General features: G+C 41.0%; 2 protein-coding genes across 3 annotated transcripts in view; one reads left to right on the forward strand and one right to left on the reverse strand.

Annotated features, from left to right (window-relative positions):
* Nucleotides 1-1,286: 1,286 nt before the first annotated feature.
* The window catches only part of CFAP69 (cilia and flagella associated protein 69), a 53,341-nt gene continuing 29,188 nt past the window's right edge, over nt 1,287-25,439 (reverse strand). The window contains exons 24-33 of the mRNA XM_083580135.1: nt 13,251-13,582; nt 11,511-11,704; nt 11,334-11,425; nt 10,065-10,209; nt 8,021-8,094; nt 7,437-7,489; nt 4,985-5,092; nt 4,167-4,244; nt 2,404-2,527; nt 1,287-1,772 (exon numbers count right to left, since the gene is read on the reverse strand). Of these exons, the coding sequence (XP_083436261.1) occupies nt 1,570-1,772; nt 2,404-2,527; nt 4,167-4,244; nt 4,985-5,092; nt 7,437-7,489; nt 8,021-8,094; nt 10,065-10,209; nt 11,334-11,425; nt 11,511-11,704; nt 13,251-13,582 (1,403 nt within the window). The 3' untranslated portion in view covers nt 1,287-1,569. The remainder of the gene's footprint in view (nt 1,773-2,403; nt 2,528-4,166; nt 4,245-4,984; nt 5,093-7,436; nt 7,490-8,020; nt 8,095-10,064; nt 10,210-11,333; nt 11,426-11,510; nt 11,705-13,250; nt 13,583-25,439) is intronic.
* FAM237B (family with sequence similarity 237 member B) lies at nt 16,920-25,010 on the forward strand. Of its 2 annotated transcripts, none has more exons than XM_083578952.1 (4): nt 16,920-17,757; nt 23,165-23,561; nt 23,984-24,053; nt 24,337-25,010. In XM_083578952.1, the coding sequence occupies exons 2-4, from the start codon at nt 23,180-23,182 to the stop codon at nt 24,356-24,358; spliced, it is 474 nt and encodes a 157-aa protein (XP_083435078.1). In that variant the 5' UTR covers nt 16,920-17,757; nt 23,165-23,179; the 3' UTR covers nt 24,359-25,010. The 2 variants fall into 2 exon arrangements, with proteins under 2 accessions (XP_083435078.1, XP_083435079.1); XM_083578953.1 differs by lacking the exon at nt 16,920-17,757 and adding an exon at nt 18,668-19,189.

The raw sequence follows: 25,439 nt of genomic DNA on the forward strand, positions 1-25,439 counted from the left end.
TTGAATATGCCAGCTGCTGCGCAATCTATATATTCTCTGCCTCTCTTTTTAAGAATTGCGTGTCCAGCTTTCCCCTAAAGCATAATAATGGATGCCTGATCTCAAAACTGTGTTTTCTTAAAAAGTCTCAGCTACAGCATTTTGAGAAGGCAGTTTTTAAGACCTGGCTATCACTATCCACCTGTGAGTCTGACCTGGAAACTCAAATCTGAAGCAGCAAAATATCAGCCAAATTCCAAAACACGACATAACCAGCTAAGCACGTTCTTCAAGGGGACGTGGGGTTATTATTCCCGTCAGAATCCCCCTCCCAGGCTGTTTCTGATACAACTTGACGGGTGGGGAGAGAGAAGAGAGAGGATATGTTAGAAGCCGCCCAGAGTGGCTGGGGCAACCCAGTATAAGTAATAAATTTGTTATTACTACCAATAATAATTCCCACACTACAGTACAATCTTACACCCACACAAGTAGAATTTCACTTGGAACCCAGCTGCTAGCTTTCATATGTATTATACACCAAAGCATTCCAAACGTGGTTTCATCATTGTTGCTTTAAAAGCCTCATTTTCCTGTGATCTGTTTATTTTTAATGTGAAGGTTGGCAGTAGCCATATTAGGTGAGGAAATGTACAAGGAAGCAGGAGGGAAACCAGGACCAGTGCTATTTATTCCTTAGGCATCATTGCAGTAGATTATTCAGGACCATATTAGGAAGCCATCCCAAAGCTGATCTGATTATATGGGAAGAATTAGTGGCCTTTGCTTCCTCTCCAATTCAGTTGCAGCCATCTCTAATCAACCATTTTTAGTGTCCCTGCTCAAAAGAGGTGAGGAGTTCGGTCTAATTTAGGCAGACATAATTTATTCCGATCAAGAATGTATAATTCCGTAGTGCAAAATTTGAGTTTTGTTTATCTTGGATTATCTATGGCTGTAGAAGTGACAAACATTCACCATTTACATGTCTGTTCCACTAAAAGGCATTCTTTGCCAGCCACTATGTTAATTTCCAGACCCCATTTTTGCCACTGTTGTCTAACTCATTTATGTCTTCCCTTTTCCTCTGTTCATCTTTGGGGCATCCAGGATAGAGACTATGTCATTGTCATGCTTCAACTTAGCACTGCTACTGATAAATCACTTCACAGTCTTAGTGATTTTAAATATTTCTGCCCAAAATATTTCAGGAAAATGAACACATGTAGTTTTATACGTTCTTCTCCCTCACTGATTGAAGGATGCCACTCTAGAAATCTTTAGTAAACGATAACAAAAAGAATACCTTATTATCTTTATATAAAATTACATGTTTATTTACATCTTTTGAAATATATTCTACAACTTAATTAAGAGGCTTGTGCAACTTGAAGACTTGTTGTAAAAGATCATGAAACACTTTTCTGTATTTTACAGAGACTGGAAAATAACATACTCTTTTTTCTTTTTGAAATGGTTGACCTGAAAGTGTGTGTAAATACAGGCTTGCCACAATCTCAGTTGTGTTCAGAGGCCTGCAAAGATTCATGTCTTAATATTATACAATAGTTTGTGTGTGTTAAGAAATTGCTATATTTCTGAGCTCCTCAGTGCACGAAGCTGCTGGTTCTGATGATCTTCAATCTTCTTCTCAGATTCTTCATCTAGTACTTTTCTTAAACACATGATCAGTTCTTCAATTCCTTCACCAGAGTGTGCAGATATAGGGATGATCTCTTTGAAGTTGACAATGACTTCTGGAATCATATTTTTTGGAAGAGTGTGCATATAATCTGAAATATATATATATATAATTAGAGTTACTATACATAGTATAAAGCCAGTATAAAATTTGCTATGGATGGATTTCAGTTAAATAGATGCTTGATGTAATAGCAGTAGCAGAGTTGTTTGAAGATATTCCATTCCAAGGAAGTCAAGGTACTCAGTTTATGGAGTGCCAAGATGTTAGGAGAGGACAACAGATGTGGCTGTTGGCCCAGAAGACTTTCTAACTGCACTTACTGACAGAAGAGATAACTGGCTTGCATTCCATTCTTCTTCTAAGGCTCCTATCTGCTGGATAGCCCAGTTGGTAGAGCATGAGTCTCTTAACCTCAGGGTTATGGGTTTGAGCCCCACATTGGGTGAAATATTCCTTCATTGCAGGGGGCCGGACTAGATTGACTCTCACAGTTCTTTTCAACTCTACAATTCTATGACACTAGCATTTTAGCATCATTACAGTTCTAGGCTAGCATGAAAGACAACATAGTTTGGTGATACAGTATTTTACTTTAAAATACAATCAATATACTGAAAAATGTTTCTTCTTTTGCAGTAATGAAAACTCACTACTTGCTACATATCAAAGATATGTGAATATGCTATCTTTAAAAAGGAGCTGTACAGTAAGTATCTCACCTTGAGGACTCCGCAGTTGTTCCATAAACTCATTCAATTTTTCTCGTGCATTGGGCAAATCCATTTTATTAACGGCCAGAAGTGCAGATTTAGTTCGAAGTTCTTCTTTATATAGTTCCAGCTCCTGTGATATAAGTCGTTTCCATTTGTAAAATATTGTCGTTGAAAGTATTTGGCTTTATACAAGCCTTTTCATTTAACTCTTAATTACTACACAATACATATGCAAACCAGAGCAGGGAGGGCCGCATTCCCTTTTAAACAACCTCTCAAGACCACATGAGAGGGGTGAGCAGGCCCAGAGGCAAAATCAAGGGGAGCATGAAGGTACGTTTAACCTTTCACACATTACTGATTACTACTGTCTACCATGTGTACACAATAATAATACACAACCACCATTTAAATAGAAAACGTGACTGCATCACATGACTGGCTTCTCCCTCCTGTCTTGCCCCATGGTCCAGTCCTAGATGCCTTCATAATGGAGCTGTTTCCAGAGGAAGAACTGTGAGAGGAGAAAGACTCTGCTTGCCATCGGGGGGTAGTTGGTTTCATCTGTGCTGCCTTACCTCCAGCCCGAGGAATAATAATAATAATAATAATAATAATAATTATTATTATTATTTATACATACATACATACATACATACATACATACATACATACCCCGCCCATCAGGCTGGGTTTCCCCAGCCACTTTGGGCAGCTTCCAACAAAGATTAAAAATACATTAAAACATCAGTCATTAAAAACTTCCCTAAACAGGACTGCCTGTCTTCTAAACGTCAGATAGTTGTTTATCTCTTTGACATCTAATGGGAGGGTGTTCCACAAGGCGGAAGCCACTGAGGAACCTTCAGAAGGGAGTTGTTGCCATGGGCATTATGTGTACACGTAGTTTTAATGAGCTGAATAGAGTGAAAAAATTATGAGTCATGGGTGTGTGAAGTGTGTGTATGAACTTAACAGTGACTGCTATTTTGTTGATGTTGTTAATATTGTTTTCTAGATTATAAATGCTGCAGTGAGTTATTAATCATATAACTTGCTTTGATTTAGATGTTTAACTTTTTTTTTAGTTGTTTTGTTAACGGAGCTTTATAGGTTGTAATTGTTTCACTGATTATTTGTTAATTATTTTGCATTATTTATGTTGTATTTGTGATGTTTTATTAAGTTCTATCACGTTATTATACGTTGTTTCTAAGCCGCCTTGGGATTCCTTTGAATGAAAAGCAGCATAGAAATATAATAAATCAAACCATAGCTGTCTGGTGAATATTCTCATGCGGAATAAGCACATGAAGCCAATATAAATGTGACAGCATACACTTGGGAGCACATGAGCCTCTCAGGTATAAATTCCTAAGAGACAGTACAATTGGAATTCACAACTGTTAATCTGCATCACAAATTTTGTTAGCTACGTGTTTTCTATTTGATAACAGGAAGCAATCTTGAAGACTAAGCTGCTTGCCTTCTCACTGCCTTCTGAACCGGAGAAATTTCCACCATACAGATGAAAATGGAGTTAGTGAAAAACAAAGTGACAAACACTATGTTAGCAGCTCTCCCTAGAAGCAATGGGAAACTTCCAAATCTCAAACATCTTGGATACAGTTAGCAAGTTTGTAGCTTTAATAGGTGTGCCATTCAAGTAAACATTTCAAATAAAATCTTAATTAGGTCTCTCATGTCAGAACATGTGTGTTGCAATATGCACAAATCATGCCTGTATATAAAAGAATCAGTACACTTACCTTTGCAAGTAGTATTACAGTTTCAAAGGCTGTTCTGAATGGGCTTGTAGGAGAAAGCTGAAACCCAGCTACATCAACCTGAAAGATTGACATTTTTTTAAAATCAGACAATCAAATGCTTTCTCACATGATTATCCTTCACTTTCCAAGAGACCATGAAGATGACAGGCAGCGTGGGAGTGATGGCAGTGAGGTGGCTGTTATACACAAAACATTTCTGCCCCCAAAATAGCATCCTTTCTGCTATATCTGAACAGTTTCCAATTCACAGAAACAATCTGTTTGCTTAGTTTTATGTGTTCTGTTACTGTCTCTCCTCCGCTGCCTTGCAGGATATCTTCGGGAGAAGAAAAGGCTAAGGAATAAACCCTACACAAATTAGGAGTGGAGTCCCTAAGACATTAGGTGGCATCTTGTGTGCTTCCTTCTGGCAACTCCCACAGTCAAGCTGGTGCCAAACATATTGCTATGTTTTCCTTTGGAACACACCAGCAAGGCTGAGAGAGGTGGGGTCTTGTCATCTGGACACCCAAGGACCTCCACACACACTTCCCAGACTTGTGTCCAGGCAGGACTATGCAGCTGTCCTTTGCGGGAACTGAACCTGCAACCTTGGTGATGTCAGCACCGCACACTAACCAACTGAGCTATGCAGCTATCCATGTTACATGTTAAATTTTCATTTATAATATTAGCAAAGCTATGGCATGATGTAATGAACAGGCACCCCCAGGTTACTTCTTCGGCAAAACAAAGCCTAAATTAAAAGCAGACTTTAAAGATGTCAAATAAAAAGCTAAGCTACAGCATGTCCTTACAACAAAGAGGAGCTGTTTGGTTCTTTCCACATGCTTCAGAAACTTGTGTCCTCTTCCTTTATTTGCATGTGCACCTTCAATCAGTCCTGGAAGATCAGCAACTGTGATCTAGGAGGGAAAGAAAGATTAGACTTTCACAAAAGATCCCATCATCATTTGGGTCGCATCAATTTTAAAAAAATGGTTACAGCATCTCCATTAGAGACCAATGGCTTGAATTAGGCAAGAATCCTTAACTACTAGAAGAGACTGAAAGTGTCATGTTATCTGGCTGAACCATTGAAAAAACTACCTGAAGACTCCCTCATATATCTTGTCCCAAGGTACATTATGAGGCAGAACTCCCCCCTTCATAAGTCTACAACTAGGCTTTTTTGGGGGGGACGACGACCAAAATGAAGTATTGCAGTCATGAGCAGAATACAAGTTCTAATCAGTCACTTAAATGTAGGGTTGGGAATGACCCACAGTTTTGCAGGAACTAGTAATTGCAAGTCAATTAATTCTTGACCCCGCCCAGAAAAAAACAGACTAATGTGACCACAGCAAGTGAATTTTGTATTCTTGCTGCAGGATCAAAATTTTCCCCTTTGAAAATGTTTTCTCCAACCTTAACGCTAAGTTTCCATTAGAATTATCTGATTTAAAAGTAAGCTTCTCCTTGCACACTGAAAGATATGTTTTGGAAGGCTGTGAATGAGGCATGGCTTGCATGTTCCCTCTTTCCTCTTTCCCTTCTCCTGTTTAGTGCCACCCATAGTTTGCCACTTCCACACATATTTTCTGATTCTGGTTGTGAGGGAAAACTCTAGCCATAGTTTCAGCAGTAGCACATGTCTTGTGCACAGCCATCATCCTGACCCTGCAATCTCTACAGCTTACCTGGAAAGGGCTAGAACAGGGCAAGGGGTGGTAACCCTGACTTCACTACTGCATAGTTTACCAATTGAGACAACACATCCAATTTTGGTTATGGTTAAATAGGGAGAGGGAAGACCCATACAGGAGAATAGAGAACATGCAAGCATGCAATTCATTAGTAACCCTCCAAACTATGCTTCAGACTTGAACCGTTACTTGTATAAACACAGCATGCTCATTTGGGTGCTTAATAAGGTCACCAGATTTTTTTCAATGAATCCGGGGATACTTTTCAACTTCAATGGATTCTGTATGGGGACTGATTTGTAAATCCGGGGCCTGTCCCCGGGAAACGGACATCTGGTAAACTTACAATAGAAAACACCAGGCTTGATCTTCTAAGCTATCTAGAAGTCAAGGGAATATTTTCGCATGCTGTATTCTGAGAACTGAAGAGTTTTCCACACTTTGAAGAATCAAGCAATTATCAACTAATTTGCAAGACATATATTACATTTTGGGTGGTGGTGGGGATAAGGATCAAAATTGTTTCCCATCAATTCTAATTTTAAGCCTGCTATGGTAAAAAAAGGCAGCTAGGAACTACAATGCTTGTTTATATACCGGTATTTGTTTCATAAAATTTATACACTGCTTGATTGTAAACAAACAAACAAACCTCCAAGCAATTTTTAAGAGTCTTGTACAGATGCTTGATGTTATTTTGAAGTTCTTTTAAAGTACAGGGGGCAAATATAATCTTTAGCAGTAATGCTGTGATTCTTATCCATATAATACACTTTATTTAGAGAAAGATTAAAGCATCATCAGACAAGCCCTCTACACCCTGGTTCCAGGAAGGAGAAAAAGCACTTTTACTCATTTTGCATCTGTGAACTGATGTCATCAAACACCTCTTGATAAGATGCTTTCATCTTATGTCTTTATTGCTCTCATGTGCCAGCTAGAGTTCTACACATCAAAGTCAAAATTAGGTTGTATGCAATCAAAAGTTTGGAAGACTCATGAATGAACATGGTCCTTAATTCTTCATCAAAACTTAGTAGCATGGATAATGGACCTCATATTTGGAAAAAATAATCTTTCTGAACAAACACAGGGAATTTTAAAAATTATTTTAACAGGCCTATGTTTAGTACTCTACAGTAGATCACTCTCAGCTGCTGAACAGCAATAAATAATGCCGCATGGAGCATTATTTTAGGTAATGCATCATGTTACAGTATTTAGTATTGTAAAGCACAGGTCTAATGGGTCACACTTGGTGTCCGGCCTCTCTCAATGTCCTAAAAATTAGGTAAATGTGGCTCGAAAGGGTTGTTTATCTGGATACAGATATTGCTTAAGACAGACACAGCCATCTGAAGGAAATATATTGAAACTGAAGGAGCACAGATGCCAGACCTATCTCAGGATACCACCGTTTCTTAGAAAACAAGTCAACAGCCTGCTCTCCTTGAAGTATTGGTGTCGGTTTGTAAGTTAAGAAAATTGGGGTCTCATAACGTAACCAAAATACGATTTCTCCACAACCACACCTTTAATGCAGATCTTACTTTTGGAAACTAACCTGTTTAAAATCAGCATACTTCACTGTTCCAAGTTCAGGTTTTATCGTCGTAACTGTGAAAAGTAAGGAAAAATGAGCCCTGTTTTGTGATGTACTTTGGAATTTTACCCCTGGCTCGTATGCCCAACACACTTGTTTACTCTCAGTCAAAAGATGGAACACTCTTGCTTTCTCAGAAGCAATCTCTTGAATGCTAGACAGGCAGTGATAGCAGAAGTCCTTCCCAAACATTTAAAGTTGCTCACATCAGAAGATACATAGAAAACTCAATGCAGAGAAATTCTAATTAAATACTGGAAAACACTTGAGGGACGGTATCATAGCTCGCTGCAATTATACTCTGAAAACTTGGTAGCTGAAAGACTGAGCTCTCATTCAGGAGGGGTAGTTCATCTACAGACAGCCTCTGCCCATACTCAAGATCTCTCTCTCACACACATACACACACCTGTCCCCAGGGCGTTGCAAGAGACTGTTGTCAGAGACAGGGGGAAGATGGCTCCTAGAGTCAAAGTGTTTCTATTGCAAGCATTGCATTTAAGATCAGGGTGCAAACACTAATACATGGAAAATTAATTACTTACAGGCATAATCTGCTATCTGAGGTGTAGCATGAGAAATCTTGGTTAGCAAAGAGGATTTTCCTGCATTTGGAAACCTGGGGTGGGGGATGAAAAAAAATCTATTTAGTGTTCATATCAGTATGTAGTTGACAGAAGAATAAAACCACTTTCAAGTTTTAAAATGCATTTTACTCAAGTGAATTTTGTTTAAAATGAAGAGAAAACTTCTTAGAAGTGGGCTACTCTGAGGGTGGAATAGGTTCCGTACATACTAGAAAAAGTACCAAGGATTATTTGAATATATGGATTTGGCAAAAATGACGCAGAATATCAGACAGCAAAAAGGTACAAAGTTTATTGACGACTGGACCAAATTCATAACATACATGGAAACAAACTCTAGAGACATAAAAATCACAGTAGGTTTAATATAACCCTTGCGATGTGTAGACGATATAAAATGAAAAACTGCAGAATGGATTTAATATTTACATAACCCAAAGCCGAGATGGAGGGAAGTCAACCGTTATTTGTTGTTAATTAATGTTTGTCTTCTGGTTTGTTCATGTTTTTTGTGTTGGTTGATGTTTTCTTTTTTCTTTGGTGTGTGCTGTTTATTTTTATTTTTATTTTTTTGTTGTTTGGTTATAGAAAAAGAAGTTGAATAAAAAGAAGTTTAAAAAAAAAAAAAAGCACCAAGGACAAAATCTGCCTTTAAATGCTAATTTCCCCCCTTAAAGTCAATCAAAGTGTGCCCCAAATATGTATTTAGCCAATGTTCCTGTAAGTCCCTAACAGAACTATATGCTGTATACTCACAATGGGAAGAACCCACCTTATATTACAGGGAAGACTGAGTTGACGGGACTGTTGTGGGGCGGGGGCGGGGGCGGGAGAAAAAACTGTGTTGCTATTCTCCCCCCACCTTCCAAAAATCTGGTTCCTTTTTATTTTTAAGTAAGTCTCAAAAGAAGTACACTCCACGTTATGCAACTGTTTAAGCTTTTAAGCACCATTTTGCAAATATGCATTTGTGAAAGAACAATTGCTCTGCTATCACATTCTTAATGATTATAACCAGAAAACAAAAACCAGTAAAGAATAAATACTTTGATACCTTACACTGGACTAATGAGGCAGAGGGAAGGTGCTCTTTCAAGATACTACTGGAGTAATGGCAATGCCTCAAGAGCCATTTCAAAAGTTATCATACTTCTTCAGGAATGATTTTATTAGATCAGAAGTAGCTGTACTCTCTTTGAAATGTATACAGGGATGCTGTCTCACTTTCAATGTATCTCAGCCTAATGTTCCTCAAATCTTTTTCCATGTGTGTGATCTAATGATAAAGCACTTATGTACATACTGAAATATTAAAAAAAACACCTCAGACTGAGATCAAAAGAACAAGCTTTCAGAGACTCACTCAACAACTGAGTGAAATAAACCAAAGGTGTTTCCATGACTCCCTAGAAATTATTCTTTCCTTACCTCATCTAGAACAAAGTGGGGGAGGAACAAACCACCCTGAAATTTGAAGTAGAAGTAGGTGGTGGGTGGGAGAGGTATACAGATATATCACAAAAGCAATAGTATTTATGTGACACTGTTTTGAACACCCGCCAGTTCCTTATAAAGCTTCCATTTGCTGTTGGGCAAAGCCTGAATAAAAGTTCAACTTCACACATTAAACCAGAAAGAAGTGAGGCAAGAGCTGCAACTGTAGTTACATCATGCACTGCAGGGCTTTCCCCCCCAGGGGAACTCAGTTCCGGCACCTCTCTGGTGGGTGCCATTGCCATTCTAAGAGAATGGGGGAGGTGTTCATGGTGAGTTCTGGTACTTCTTTTTCTAGAAAAATAGCACTGATGCCTTATGACAATAAAGTAACAATAGGATAATCTGGAGGCAGGATAACTGATTGTATGAATAACATTCCCTAAACTTAAATATGTCTTAATGTGGATATAGTACAGACATGGATATTTCTAGCACAAGGGCATTCACTTCAATATATAAACATGAGCATGACTCCAGAGTGCAATTTTCAAGATCAAAGACTTACCCAATTAAGCCAACATCTGCTATAAGTTTGAGATCAAGGTGAATCATGAGCCTTTGACCTCTGGAGGGCAAGAAATTTGTCGCCATGCATCCACCAACACCTCCTCGTGCCACCAGCAATCTGTCTTCTGCTCTGTCAAGTTCACCTAAAAACAAAGATACAGAAGCGTCTTTTGCAAATGTTCTATTTGTTCCCAATGACACAGACATTTCTTTCAACTTGCCATTTACATTTTAGCACTCATCTGAGACTAAGCAACACCGGACACAGTGGAGCCTACCTCCAGGTTAAATGGTCACAAAATGTGGAAAATGTTTTTGAGACTTTGTGGTGAGTCCTGGAAAATGACTCGCCCAGCTATGGACTTTTTTATGATCAACATGGCTACGCTACCTCCACTTCTTACTTCCAAAAAAATTACAGAGTTCTGTAAGTGAACACACATAAATCAAGGCAAATATACTACCTTAATCAAAATCTATTAAGCTGCTTCTAAGAATTATCAATTAACTGTTCCTGGATGTCTGCCAGTGCATCTATGCCTTTAACACCTGCACATGCCAGCCAAATGTTTATTGAAGTGCGAGCCAAATTATAGGTTTGTGCTCTTGCACAGACTCAGTAGAAAGTAAACATAAACTAACAGTGCAATCCTAACCATGTCTCTTCAGAAGTAAGTCCAATTAAACTCAGTTGCAGCTTATTCCCAACTACCTGGGAGTAAACCAATTTGAATTCAATGATATTTTCTTCCAAGTAGACAAGGCTAGGACTGCAATGTAAGCCATGATTTGCTCTCTCAGAAAAAATAATACATCTGAGATACAGTCTTCAATATACCGTATTTTTTGCTCTATAAGACTCACTTTTTCCCTCCTAAAAAGTAAGGGGAAATGTGTGTGCGTCTTATGGAGGCAATGCAGGTTGCGCAGCTATCCCAGAAGCCAGAACAGCAAGAGGGGTTGCTGCTTTCACTGCGCAGCGATCCCTCTTGCTGTTCCAGCTTCTGAGATTCAGAATATTTTTTTTCTTGTTTTCCTCCTCCAAAAACTAGGTGCGTCTTGTGGTCTGGTGCGTCTTATAGAGCGAAAAATATGTATTTTGGGCATGTTGGAGGTTCATGTAAAAGAATCTCATCTATAATGTTGAAAATAATGTGACAACTTTCCCGTATGAGGGCCTATTGTACTAAATCCTTGCCAGGTGCACAGTTGATACGTTTTCTGATCCTTTACAGTAACAAAAGGTGAAGAACCAAAACATCCTTACCAATCACTTTTCCATCATCCCTTGTGACAGATATTCCTTGAGGCACTTTCACTTCACAATCTTTTCCCTTAGTACCTTTCAGCATAGCAAGACTTGTGGAGAGCAAAATATATATATATATATTACAAGATTGCTGTAAACTGGACCACACATTCTCAATCAATGAAACATACTCACCTACTGTTGGCTCCTGCTCCCGCTACAAACCGTTTGCTTGGAAATCGATCTTTAAGTCTCTTCAATGTCATTTTCTTTTGAGCTACCAACCAGACGTCACCGCCTTTCCCACCTTCCCCACCTAATCGAGGATGGCCCATTCCGCCAGTTCCTCCTTTCACGTAGATCCTAAGGTCATCCATAAACCTGCCATACTGCAAAAAAGAAAAAAAGCATTAAAACACTGCCATTTCATATTTACTAGCAATTTGTTAATCATTATGAAAAGTAGGGGATGCAAGCCCCTGTGAGGCTACTATGAATGAGACCAAAATGCAGTACTTTACTTTCCCCATAGTGATAAATGACAACCATGAGGTTCTATAAGAACAAATACAGCAGGTGCAGGGACGCAGGTGGCACTGTGGTCTAAACCACTGAGCCTCTTGGACTTGCCGATCAGAAGGTCAGCAGTTCGAATCCCTGCGACGGGGTGAGCTCCCGTTGCTCGGTCCCAGCTCCTGCCAACCTAGCAGTTCGAAAGCACGGCAAAAAGTGAACGTAGATAAATAGGTACCGCTCCGACGGGAAGGTAAACGGTGTTTCCATGCGCTGCTCTGGTTCACCAGAAGCAGCTTAGTCATGCTGGCCACATGACCCAGAAAAACTGCCTGCAGACAAACGGCAGCTTCCTCGGCCTGTAAAGTGAGATGAGCGCCGCAACCCCAGAGTCTATGACTGGACTTAACTGTCAGGGGTCCTTTACCTTTACCTTTTACAGCAGGTAAGGGAAACCTCTGGCTCTCCAGATGTTGCTGAACTACAACTCCCATCACCCCTGAAATAGAGGGATGGTGTCTAAACCTGCTTCCTGTTCTTGGTGTTACTGATAATTAAGACAGAACAGATGTGAATAGTCCCATCCTAAGACATGCACTAAGAAAATACCCTGTAAACAGTGAAGTCCAAAAGGAAACTGTCTATGACAATTTGGTGCAAAGATATGCAAGATGGACACAGGATTGTAGATTTTTAAATTTGCCATTATGTAAAGTTTAAGACAGCATCTTAAAAAGCAGAAACATCACCTTGCCAACAAAGGTCCGTATAGTTAAAGCTATGGTTTTCCCAGTAGTGATGTACGGAAGTGAGAGCTAGACCATAAAGAAGGCTGATTGCCGAAGAATTGATGCTTTTGAATTATGGTGCTGGAGGAGACTCTTGAAAGTCCAATGGACTGCAAGAAAATCAAACCTCTCCATTCTGAAGGAAATCAGCCCTGAGTGCTCACTGGAAGGCCAGATCGTGAAGCTGAGGCTCCAATACTTTGGCCACCTCATGAGAAGAGAAGACTCCCTGGAAAAGACCCTGATGTTGGGAAAGGTGGAGGGCACAAGGAGAAGGGGACGACAGAGGACGAGATGGTTGGACAGTGTTCTCGAAGCTACCAGCATGAGTTTGACCAAACTGCGGGAGGCAGTGGAAGACAGGAGTGCCTGGCGTGCTCTGGTCCATGGGGTCACGAAGAGTCGGACACGACTAAACAACAGCAAAAGTTTAATAATAATAATAACCACCAAGAGCTTCCTTCCTTTGTACTGAATATTTATTATCGGGATAAGGGAAGTTTTGTCACTGGACCCGCCTCCCTGCAGCCAAATATTCAGAGGTGCACGGAGCACCTCCTAAGCCACCCCCCGCCCCGCGGAAACGCCGCCCCATAAGGCTGAGGGGAAAGAGCTGCTTTGGCGGCGCACTAACCTCCCTCAGAAGGGCTCGGCTGAGCCGCCCCATGCTGGTGACCAGCGGGCGCAAAGGGGCTCCCTTCAGCGGAGGCTTGGGCGCATGCAGAGCCAGGGAAGCAGCGCAGGAGAGTGACGCCGACCCGCGACGGGCCCGCCTGCTCGGAGGCGGGGCGGGCGGGGAAGGCGGGACCGCGAAGGGCCGGGGAGAGAAGGTCCACGCGGGGCGCTGGAGCAGAGCTTTCCTTGAGACGCTGGAGCTGCTGCCGCTGCAAATGGCGACGAGGGCGCCGCGGAACATTTTGTGCCTCGCTCTAAAAGGGTTGCCTCTTAAAGTAGCCTGGCACGTTTATTTCGAGGGCTAGAATCTGCTTCGTCAGATACGCGAAGTGAAATTCTTGAGTCTGCACATGTGCATTCCGTGCATGCGGGTTCGGGGAGCGGGGAATGAAAACAGTGTAGGAACGTATCGGGAGCGCAGCGGAAGCTGGACCGAGGCAGATTCCATACAGTACTTCTCTCTGTAGGAATGAATCCTAAACGTCATAACGTGGCAGACGGACCTTGTACATATAGAATTGCAAAAAATAAATAAATCCTGATTTGGCGGGGTGGGGAACACAAAATAAATTAGCTGGCTTTCCTTTACATATAATCTTCATCCTGGGAAGTAAGACCTGAACCACCGTAAAGCAGAGCCGCTCCATCCCATCAAGTAAAACAATAGAAATACATAACGTAACTGCCCAATCGTGTTGGTCCTGCCCCTCCAAAAAGCCAAAAATCCTGGTTGCGCTCATGAAAGTTACCATGGTTGATGGTATCAAAAGTCAGGGACACGTTTTCCATGTCTTGTCTCCTGAGGATACGGGTCGACTAAAGCAGTTTCTGAGCCAAAACCAGGACTAAACCTCAATTGGAATGGATTTACTACAAGAGTGCCTGGATCTGGTCTGCGGCCATATGCTCAAATATCTGGATCAAAGAGGGAAGATTGGCACAGGCCAGTAATTATTTAAATTTTCGAAATCCCGTCATGGTTTCATAAGGGTGGTCTTACCACTGTCTCCTTTAAGCAGGCAGAGATCGACCACCCCCTCTCACAAGGAGACAGTCATCACCTCCGTGGTCCAGCCAGCTGTCCCCTCCCTGCTAGTTTTTATCAGCCAAGAAGGGCAAGGCTCTAGAGCACAAGTGGTCGCCCTCACCTTCACTTTGTCTGCATCCTTGAGCCTTACTAGCTGAAACTGATCCAACACAACAGGACTAGACAGGGCTCTGGACACCTCTTGAGATTATTCTGCTGTAACAGTAAAAGGTACAGGAAGCGGGTGGTGCTGTGGTCTAATCCATTGAGCCTCTTGGGCTTGCTGATCAGAAGGTCAGCAGTTCGAATCCGTGCAACGGAGTGAGCTTCTGCCCCAGCTTCTGCCAGCCTAACAGTTCAAAAGCATACCAGTGCAAGTAGATAAATAGGTACCACTGCAATGGGAAGGTAAATGGCATTTCCGTGTGCTCTGGCTTCCATCATGGTATTCTGTTGCGCCTGAAGCGGTTTAGTCATGCTGGCCACATGACCCAGAAAGCTGTCTGAAATGCTGGCTCCCTGGGCCTGAAGCGTGATAAGCGCCATACCCCATAGTTGCTTTTGACTGGACTTAACCAGGGGTCCTTTACCTTTGCCTTTCTGTAACAGTGTAGTCAGTTCCTATCAGCCCTAGCCAACATGGACAGCAGTCAGGGATGAAGTAGTTGAGAACGTATATGAACCAGCATATGAATTAGCATCACAGAGGTATAAACTAAACTAAAGGTAAACTGAAATATAGATTTGTCCTGAATCACAGAGATGGTGTAACAGGAAATGGGAAAAAGAGAAGGAAATTAGTTTTTTAAGCCTGTTTGCTTAGATAGCTAGGAGATAGGTTTTATAAGTATCTTAAATCAATGAAATTGAATCATTCTTTCCATCTGACGGCACTGAGGAAGGGGAAGTTGTTTGGTATATGCTGGAAGCTCTTTACATGATTAGCCCGCTTTGAGTTGTGCTCAGTGACATGTTTTTTGTTCACCATAAGGATGCCAATTTCCTGCCCTAGCCCCCTCCTCTTCTACAACAATGATTCTGTTATAATGACTTTAGAAACAGATATGTGGTTTCTTGTTAAGATGCAATGTGGGCACTCAAGCAAAGAATCTTGACTCGCATACACGAAAAGCCAGTGCAAAGTTTGTTGCCCCCAGCACACCTTTCTCCGTCTGCCGAGGAAAAGGCAATGGTTGGTTCTTTTAATTTCACTAGAAGAGTCAGTTAACGACTACAATGTACATACTGAACCAAATGCAGTACTGGTGTTCAAAAATGCTCCCTACCAAACAGAAATTAAATTTTGCTTCAGAAATGGTTAGCAAGTGCTTCTAATTTCTGACCATTCCTTTGGGTATAAAACGGAACAAAACAGTGCTCTAAAAACCCCCACCATACTCACATTCAGTGCTTCTTTTCTGGGGGTATGTGTTTCTTTTTGGGGGGTACACAAAAAAACATTTTGTGAATCTTTGTACTTTTTTCCATTTACTGTATTTATTTATCCCGATTTGAACTATAAAATGGTGATTTTCTTGAGTCAAAATGAGAGTACCCCTAAACATTTTTAAAGGAAAAAAAAGCACTGCTCACATTCATACCACACCATCGAGGAAATGAATCAGAGTATTGTCACTTGCCGAATTAAAGTCTATAGGAGATATAAGCAAGAGTGGTGACTTTACTCTGTAGTGAGTAGAAAATAATATCCAATATTTGTTCTTTGTGAAGCTCCAAGATTGCAAGGTTGGTGGTGGGGAGAAAGGTGCCCTCTTACCCACTTCAGAGGGGAAGATAGCCTGGACTGGCCCTGTACATGAGTCCTTCCCAGGGTCCTACCTGCCATCTTTCCTTAGATGGGTGGTGATCAGAAAGAGGACATTTTCAGTCATGATGCCTTGAGTATGGAATGCTCTCTCCAAGTGAATTAAAACAACCAGGTATTTCAGCACATTTTGTCATTTGTTTTGTCTAGTGTTTTGTTAGCTTTGAATGATCTTAGTGGCTTCTGAGCTTCTCTGACTCTGTATTTATTACTTTGTATTGTTCCTATTATCTTATGTTTATGCCTGATGATCATCTTCCAAAGCAACTACTCTATTCCAAACTTAAAAATGGAAAGCGTAATGCTGGTGGTCAACAGAAGAGGTTTAAAGACTGTCTGAAGGCAAATCTAAAAAAATGTAGTATAAACACTGACAACTGGGAAACACTGGCCTGCGAGCGCTCCCGTTGGAGAACAGCCTTTACCAAAGGTGTCATGGGTTTTGAAGACACTCAAACTCAGGACGCAAGGGAGAAACGTGCTAGAGGAAGGCACGCTTGGCAAATCCACACCGTGATCAGCACCCTCCCGGAAATCAATGTCCCCACTGTGGCAGGACGTGTGGATCCACAATTGGCCTCCACAGTCACTTACGGACTCATTGTTAAAACCGTGTTTATGAAAGACAATCTTACTTGGCTACAAGTGATCGCCAAAGAAGAAGATGTTTATTTTATTGTTTTTATCATATATATATATATATATATATATATATATATATATATATATATGTTTTATTTTTTAAAAATTGTACCCCGCCCACAGAGTCTTTATTATTCACTGACTAAATAAACAAAACAAGTATTTTTTAAATGTCCTGCCTGTTGCTGTTTGTATTTAAACAGTTGTATTTTTAGCAGTGATTCTATCGCTGTTCATTATATTTTCGTTGGGCGACGTCATTTGGCATCTTTTAAATAAAGTGTCTTCCATATTCTAGGGAAATGAATGTTCTCTAACAAATTTGTGACTTCAATGTTTGTTAGTTTTAATCAAGATGTAATCAGCTGGCTCCTAGGAGAAGCACTTTTAGACTGCAGTTCTCTGCACACTTAGCCTGGGCGTGAGCTCCACTACTGGGCCCAGCTGAACTTCATGTCCAATAATCATCCATAGGATTGGGGGTCTAAAGCTGCAATCCTAAACCCACTTTGCAAGGAAGTGAGCCCCATTGAACTAAGTGGGACTTACTTCTGAGTAAACATCAAGAGGCTTTATCTGCAAATCTCTTCCTAGGACAACTACCCCAGCTGTTATTGGACAAGGATGTACACAGGAATAGGGATGTATTGATAAGATAAGGGAACAAAGATGCAGATTGCAGCAGATTGTGTAGCTGATTGACTCAGAGCAGATGATGTGGACAGAGGCGGGGCTATGTGATTTATAGCCCCTCTCCTCTCTTTTTTCACTTAATGGAGTGGATGATACTGCCAGTGTCTTCCTCTGCTATATAATCCCAATACAGCAGCAACCATTACCTCGCTAGCAACAGACAGCAGTTTCAGACTTCTGGTCTTTGGGAACCCCCTCCACCCCTCTGTGTCCAAGTGGTCAGTCAACACAGACTGCTTTCTGTCACTGAATATTTGCACTCAAGAAGGCTATATTTCAGTAAGTATGATTTTTCACTTTGCTCCTTAAAAACAAATGTTGAAAAAGTCTCATTAACTGAACAAGGAAGAGCCAGATTCCAAAACTTCTAGCCCAAGGCTATACACACTTACTCAGAAGTAAGACCCACTGTGTTCATTGGAGGTTGCTTCTTTGTAAAGGCTGCGATGCTAAATCCTGCCTGCCTGGGAGTATTCCCCTTTGAATTCAGCACTACTCACTTCTGTGTAGATGTGTCATAGAATTGCTGTGTGTTAGTTGCTTTTGCTGTTTGATAGCCAATGACAGCAGCTACAAAAAAGACTGGTTGTAATTTTCATGTTATTATTGCAAGTGCTTTTGTAGCAACTGAATTATAAGAGGGGAAGGAAGATATATGTTTCCAATATATTGATCACAGTAATCAATATTCCCTGAGGATACAAACAAGTAGGAATAATCAGGAAAAAAACTTTATTGTGCTTCTAAGTTCCAGAGAAAAGAAAGAACCAATCAGTAAAATCTATAATGCTGCTGTTAGAAAAGCATTGTTTATTGATCATGTAGATCAGTGATAGTTTATTACTTTCTCCTGTGTGTCACTTTCTACAGGAGCTATCTACAATGTAAGAAAGTTTTACTTTCCAAAAGTTTTAAACTCCTGACCTTTTTACTTGTCCACGGAACTGTATATTGGAGCCAGTGTAATGTTGTGGTTAAGAGTATGAGCTGAATATTTTCTATAAACTTCTGGCTGCTTTTAAATAATTCCCTCCTGTCGTGGTTGGTTGGGTGCCTAGAATCCTAAGTATTTTATTTATTTAAGGTTTTAATTATTAACACTTATATGCTGTCTTTGGGCTAACCTTTAGGTTCTCTCAACCTCTTCTGTTTTCACAAAAGCCTTGTGAGGTAGTCTGCTGGTCTGAGGAAAAAGTACCTGACCCAAGTTTACTCAGTGTGCATCATGACTGAATGGAGGCTTGAACCCTGATCTTCCCAGTCTTAGCCCTTTAAGCTAACCATTATACCAACTGTTCCCAAGCTTTCCCTGCCCAAGACCACTTAATGATTTTTCTTCCTGTTGTTTAGAAGTGGTGATTGCTTAGGACCTTCCCCTGTCTTGCTGCCAGCCATAGCTTTATTCCAGCCATAGTTTCCTGAGGAAGGCAGAATCTCTGCCTGCCATCACTAACTCCCTCTTCCTCACCTTCCAGGCAGACTGCCAGGTTCTAAGAACGAAACAGCAGCCATTGTGCCTGCCATTCCTCTCACACACCCCTTTCTTCATACACATGTAGTTTTGCCACTTTGCAGACTCACAAGACCACTGGTGGTCCATGGGCAACGCTTTGGGAACCCCTGACTTAAATCCTACCCATCTCAACGAACTCAAGAGTAGCATATATAGTTCTTTTCTCCGGTCATTTTATTCCCACAACAGCCTTGTGAGGTAGGTTAGGTGACTGTTCTGATGTCACCCAATGCATTTCTTGACAGGGTGGGAGTGGGCATTAGGAGCCAGGCTCTTCTGTCCCAAGTCAAGTGCACAAAAAAATTCTGTAGCGGCAGCCATCTTAACTAACCACAGAATGGGCCTGCCTCCATGGGCGTAGCCAGGATTTCTTTTGCGGGCGGCAGAACCTCAGTAAGCTATGTACAGTGGTACCTCAGGTTAAGTACTTAATTCGTTATGGAGGTCCGTTCTTAACCTGAAACTGTTCTTAACCTGAAGCACCACTTTAGCTAATGGGGCCTCCCGCTGCTGCCGCGCCGCCGGAGCACGATTTCTCTTCTCATCCTAAAGCAAAGTTCTTAACCTGAAGCACTATTTCTGGGTTAGCAGAGTCTGTAACCTGAAGCGTATGTAACCTGAAGTGTATGTAACCCGAGGTACCACTGTATTTTTATTGAATTTTATTGATTTGGGTGGGGGAGCTGCCCCTCCCTGCCCCCCCCCCATGCCTGCCTGGATGCAATCCCATTGTTACGAAGGTTGCTTGCCATTCCCAATCTGCCAAGTGGTAGCAAGATTCCAGGCGCTCACCCAGGGTGCAAAATGAGGCACAGCGGAGGCTAGTCTATTTAATACATATGGCTTACTGTACACATATTTTCACCTGGAATCTTCAATGAAGGAGGTGCAGAGCATTATACCCCAAGAGTGATGATAATAATAATAATAATAATTTTATTATTTATACCCCGCCCATCTGACTAGGTTTCCCCAGCCACTCTGGGCTGCTTACAGCATATCTAAAAACATAAAACATCAAGCATTAAAAACATTTCGAAACAGAGCTGTCTTCTAACAGCTGTGTGATTCTTTATCTCCTTGACATCTGAAGGGAAGGTGTTCCACAGGGAGGGTGCTACCACTGAAAAGGCCCTTTGCCCGGTTCCCTGTAACTTCGCTTCTTGCGGAGAAGGAACCTGCAGATGACCCTCAGAGGAGGACCTCAGTGTCCAGGCTGAGCGGACACTGTCTCTCACAGCCCCTCTCATAGCTTCAGCAAGCTTGGGTCCAAAGCATCAGTCAGTCATGGCTCTTGGGGCTGCCTCCTCCAGCCTGCGCCAAGATGGTTCTTCCTTTGTTCTTTTCTTTCCCATAACGTCTCCAGATTTCAAAAAGGACATTTTTTCCTATGACATCATGTGCCCCCCATCACCTTGGCAACCTGTCAGTTCTCCTGTCTCTCTATCCACTCCTCAGAGAGTGGGGGTGGGGGGAGGACTGTTATTTTGCATTGCTAATAGACCTTAATGGTTCGGTTCCATTGTTCCTTCATGGTTCTGCACTTAGCTAACCCAGAAATTTCCTGCCTGGCACAGTTCTGCAGCTTGTATTTCCCTTCACGCCCCCAAATATTATCTAAATACTAGCATTTATTAATTTATACCATTCACTCACAGACTCTTGAGCCATAAATCTATAACACTATATAAACAGTGGGACTTTTGAAAACACAGGCTGAGGCTGTGTGGCTACAACTGAAGTCACTCTTACTCATGATGTTGATCGGACAAAACCAAGTGGTTTGAGTGCAATTTAATTGTTTTGCAGCAGAGTGTATTTAAATAGCACAGTGTTCCAGTACTTTAACCTAAAAAAAGATGTGTTCAACCAACTTCTGAGAGGCAGTCACATAGGAAGTTGCCTTATAACGAGCGGCACAATTTGTCCATGCTGCTCATTATTGAAAGGCAGCAGCCCTCCAGCGTCTCAGACGGGAGCCTTTGCTATCTGTATTTGAAGGTGGACAGTGGGTTCTTTCAGTTATTTATTTAATTTATTTACTTTTTCATGGGTTTATATACCCCCAAGGCAGTTTACAATGTGATTCAAACACTAAAACAAATGCATTGTTTTAAACAAAGACCGACAGAGTCCTCTCATGCCAATGGGGGCTTGATGGTATACATGTTTCCTGGCTTGGCCTCCCTTGCCTCTGCCTTCCCTCAGGGGAAACAGGCCTTCAGCTGCTCCAGGGAAGGTGGGGTAGGAGCTGCCCCAACATTTCTCTCAGGCCAGCAGTGCTGGCTCCTGGGGATGGAAGCACTTTGCCCCCCCCCCCAAGTTTTTAAGGAGGGGGCTGAGCCCCCTCAATATCCAACAGCGAAGTCACACACAGAATGTCACGCTGTCGGCCTCCTCAGTCACGGATGCAAGCCGGCGCTTATGTCTCAGGTCATAGGTGCTTCTGTGAGGAGCTATTGAAAAATGTGCTCCATGACCTGGACTCCTTGGCTTGGTTCTTTGCCTTCTGCCTTTCCTCAGGGCACACATGTCTTAAAATAAATAAATAAATTATTTATACTTTTGAAGTTTATACATTTCACTAATTTTACAATCATTTTGACCTTTCAAAACCTGACTTCCTTTCTCCTCTTTCTGCTGTTCCTTAAATTTATTTTTAATATCCTCTGCATATCCAAATTAACTTAATTTGCTCATTTATTCATCTTCTTTAAATATATACTCATAAAACAGCAGGTTATTACAATAATCCTGCCAATATTCTTATCTGTACAATTTATCTGTAATTATTCAATAAACCATTTCTATTCTTTTCTAAAAAGTTTATTATTTTGATTTCTTATTCTTCCGGTAAGTTTCACCATTTCTGCATATTCCATAAGTTTTTGTATCCATTCTTCCTTTGCTGGGACTTTTGCTTCTTTCCATTTTGGGGCAAGTAACATTCTTGCCGCTGTAGTAGCATATATAAATAAGTTTCTATACAGTTTAGGTAGTTCCCAAAAGAAAAGCTTCTGGTCTCCCCCCCCCCCCCAAGGTTATTTTAAACATCATTTTCATTTCATTATATATCATTTCCCAGTAAGCTTTAACCTTACTACAAGACCACCACATATGATAAAAATAACCTTCTTTCTCTTTACATTTCCAACACTTATTTGGTTTAGATATATACATTTTTGCCAATTTACTCAGTATTAGATACCATCGATATATCATTTTCATTTAATTTTCTCTTAGACCATAACATACTGCGAATTCTATACAGTGGTACCTCAGGTTAAGTACTTAATTCGTTCCGGAGGTCCGTTCTTAACCTGAAACTGTTCTTAACCTGAAGCACCACTTTAGCTAATGGGGCCTCTTGCTGCCGCTGCGCCGCTGGAGCACAATTTCTGTTCTCATCCTGAAGCAAAGTTCTTAACCTGAAGCACTATTTCTGGATTAGCGGAGTCTGTAACCTGAAGCGTATGTAACCCGAGGTACCACTGTATCCATATTCCACAACCGTTCCCATGCTTCCATGTCTATATTATGACCAATATATATTGCCCACTGTATCATTGAAGATTTTACTTGCTCATCCTTTGCCTCCCATTCCAATAATATTTTATGCATTTTAGACAGCACTTTTACATTACATTCCAACAGGTCTCTCTCCGGTCAGGCACGTGTGTCTTAGCCATTTGTTGCTACCCTGTCAAATAGTACAGGAGTAAATGGGCAAACCTTTACATTGTGTCTTCTCTGACATTCATGTTGATGTCATGTGAAGGTCTCCTCCTTACAAAGCACTTCAGGCTGTGATTCAGTGGCAGAGCACACGCTTTTAATGTAGGAGAGGACTGTGTGATATTGTGGGCTACGACACTCAGTGTAGCCCAGCTCCTTGATCTCATGTTGTTCAACACACAAGCGAAGAGCACCTGAATGCGGCTACTGATGCTGGCCTTTTCTTTTCTTTTTATCTGCAATAGCAAAATATTTTAACTAGTTGTTGGCCCCACCTCACATGTGACAGGACATACTTGTCTTCTTGCTGCTGTTGGAGCCGCAGGCCAGTTGGACGAAGTCACAACTAACATCCTTTTTTCGTGATAGTATGTTTCAAAGTTGTACAGCCAAAGACTGTAGGAGGAGTGAAGTCATAATTGTTTGTATTGTTTTCAGATACCTCTGTGCAGCATGGAATTTGTACACAGCAGAAAGTGGCATCTCCAAATGGGTTGTCTCTTGATGGTGAATTTAGTTTTTGGCAACCTTGAATATCAAAAAGAAGCCTTTGCTGGCCTGGGAGAGATTGATCATCATTGTTGGGAAATTTCCTCTCGTAGGCTGGTGGAAGTGAAGAAACTCAGGGTATCAAGCACAGTTACTGCTCTCTGGGAATTCATGATGTTCCTGAAAGGGTCGTCTAAACCCAAGCATAATGACATCTTCAACAGTTTAGCTCAGAACTTCTGGGATATGTATGTAGAATGCATTCTCTCAAGTTCTCACGGAATGGGCAGGAGACAATTAGCATCCACAGAGAATACTTTTACATATGGACAGAAAGCGTCAGAAGGTAATTTTGTTATACTTTCCTGTTAATAAAACACCAGATGTGTGAAGTGTTATACCTGCCATGCAACTGATGACGCAGGCTATAGTCCATGAATTATTACACCAAAATAAATTTGTTACATCTTTAAGGTGCCAGAGTCTGTGCTATTAATACTGAAAGGCTGCTATTTCTAGATTAAGGCTATAATCCCATATCCCAAATTTCCTAAGCGTATGTCCTACTGAATTAAATGGGAATGAATTTTGAGTATAGACACATGTAGGATTGTGCTGTAAGGCTGTGCACTCTTTCCTGGGAATATGCCCCATTGAACACAGTAGGACTTACTTCTGAGTAAACATGAACTGGATTGCTCTCTCATTAAACTCTCTCATGTTTCAACTACTAAGCATTTAAATATGTCATTTATTTTTTACATTTAGATACTACCTTTTCCTCCAATGAGCTCAAGGTTCTCCGCTCCCTGTTTTATCTTCACAACAACCCTGTGAGGTAGGTAAGGCTGAGAAACAGTGACTGGCTCATGGTCACCAAGTGGGCTTCATGGCTATGAACCCTGGTCTCCCAAGGTCATAGTCAAACACTATAACCATTACACAACACTGGCTCTCTGTGTTACACCAGCCTACCTCATCCATGTCCTACTCTACAATTCTCCAATTTTCATAGAAATAGAACCACATATTTCACAGATGACAACCAGGAAAAAACAAGAAAGAAAAAATGGCAACAAGGACTATCTGTACTTCTAATTGGCTCTTTCCTTCCTCTGCAGGCTTCACAAACCTCAGCCGTAGAGCAAAGAGGCTAATCTACAGAAGACACCTCACCCAGATGATTCCACACTGAATGAAGCTTTCAAAAAGCACATATTTTACTGTAGATATTTCTGATAACTCTTTTTTTTTGCGATCTTTTTCTGTGTTCTGATTTGATAAGCATATTCCAATCATTGTCAGCATGGTCTTTTCTCCAGTGCAAATGCTGTATGTATTTTGAATAATTTCCTGTGCTCTCTCAGGTAAATCTATGTGTTTAATACTAGCACACATGTCCTTTTTGGGGGGAAAGGTTTCTCTCATTTTTAAAAGTTCAGAATGCAATGAAAACCAAATATATTTTTATATGCTAATGAAACATGGTGCTGCAGCAGCAAGCATATTTTATACAGCATCTTATAAATGGTAATTTCATTTTAAAGACATACAAGGGAGGGGGAATGTAAACCCAAAGAAATTATGCTTGATGTAATTTTCTGTGCAATCTCTTAAACACTGGATTTGGTCACTTATGTTGGTTATCATAAAATATCTTTTCTATGCTGTGTAAACTATTGAAATGCTGCTCTTATTCAATTCAGTATCCTTCAGACTTGTAATAATCTCCCTAATATGCCACAATACAGTCTTCTCAATCTCTAGTGCTTCTCTTGTGTCCGCTGAACTTTCTCCTGCTCATAGAAAAGAACAGGGAAGCTCCTGCATACTCTTTACATGCAGCATTTGGAGTCACTTGGTGGAGATGGGCCTTTTCTCCGAAACATTGCATTGACAAATTACTCTTGTTGATTTTCGCTCCAAAATACTGTATGTGTCTGGCAGGGAACTAAGATGCACGTAATGTATGAATCAGTCTCTGCCTGTTTATTTAAGGTTTAATGTGTTTGCCTATAATGCGTCAGTATTCCAGGATTTCTCCTATTCACCTCACTTTGAAGCAATTACTGGATTATGACAGTGATTGCTAATGCCACATTCACTTTATATCCTGAGTGGCTGTTCTCTTCCCCTTGTGCTTCAAATCCTTGTGTGTGTAAATGTCATGATAACACACATGGCTATATGCATTTATGTTAGTGCAAAAGGACAGCAAAAAGCA

This window comes from Podarcis filfolensis (assembly GCF_964270895.1).
Source record: "Podarcis filfolensis genome assembly, chromosome: 12".
NCBI lineage: Eukaryota > Metazoa > Chordata > Lepidosauria > Squamata > Lacertidae > Podarcis > Podarcis filfolensis.

Coding starts and splice junctions, on each gene's coding strand:
- FAM237B (XM_083578952.1), top strand. CDS start 23,180: ATGGAATTTGTACACAGCAGAAAGTGGCATCTCCAAATGGGTTGTCTC. Junction 23,562..23,983: donor TGGACAGAAAGCGTCAGAAG/GTAATTTTGTTA, acceptor TTTTACATTTAG/ATACTACCTTTTCCTCCAAT. Junction 24,054..24,336: donor CTTCACAACAACCCTGTGAG/GTAGGTAAGGCT, acceptor CTTCCTCTGCAG/GCTTCACAAACCTCAGCCGT.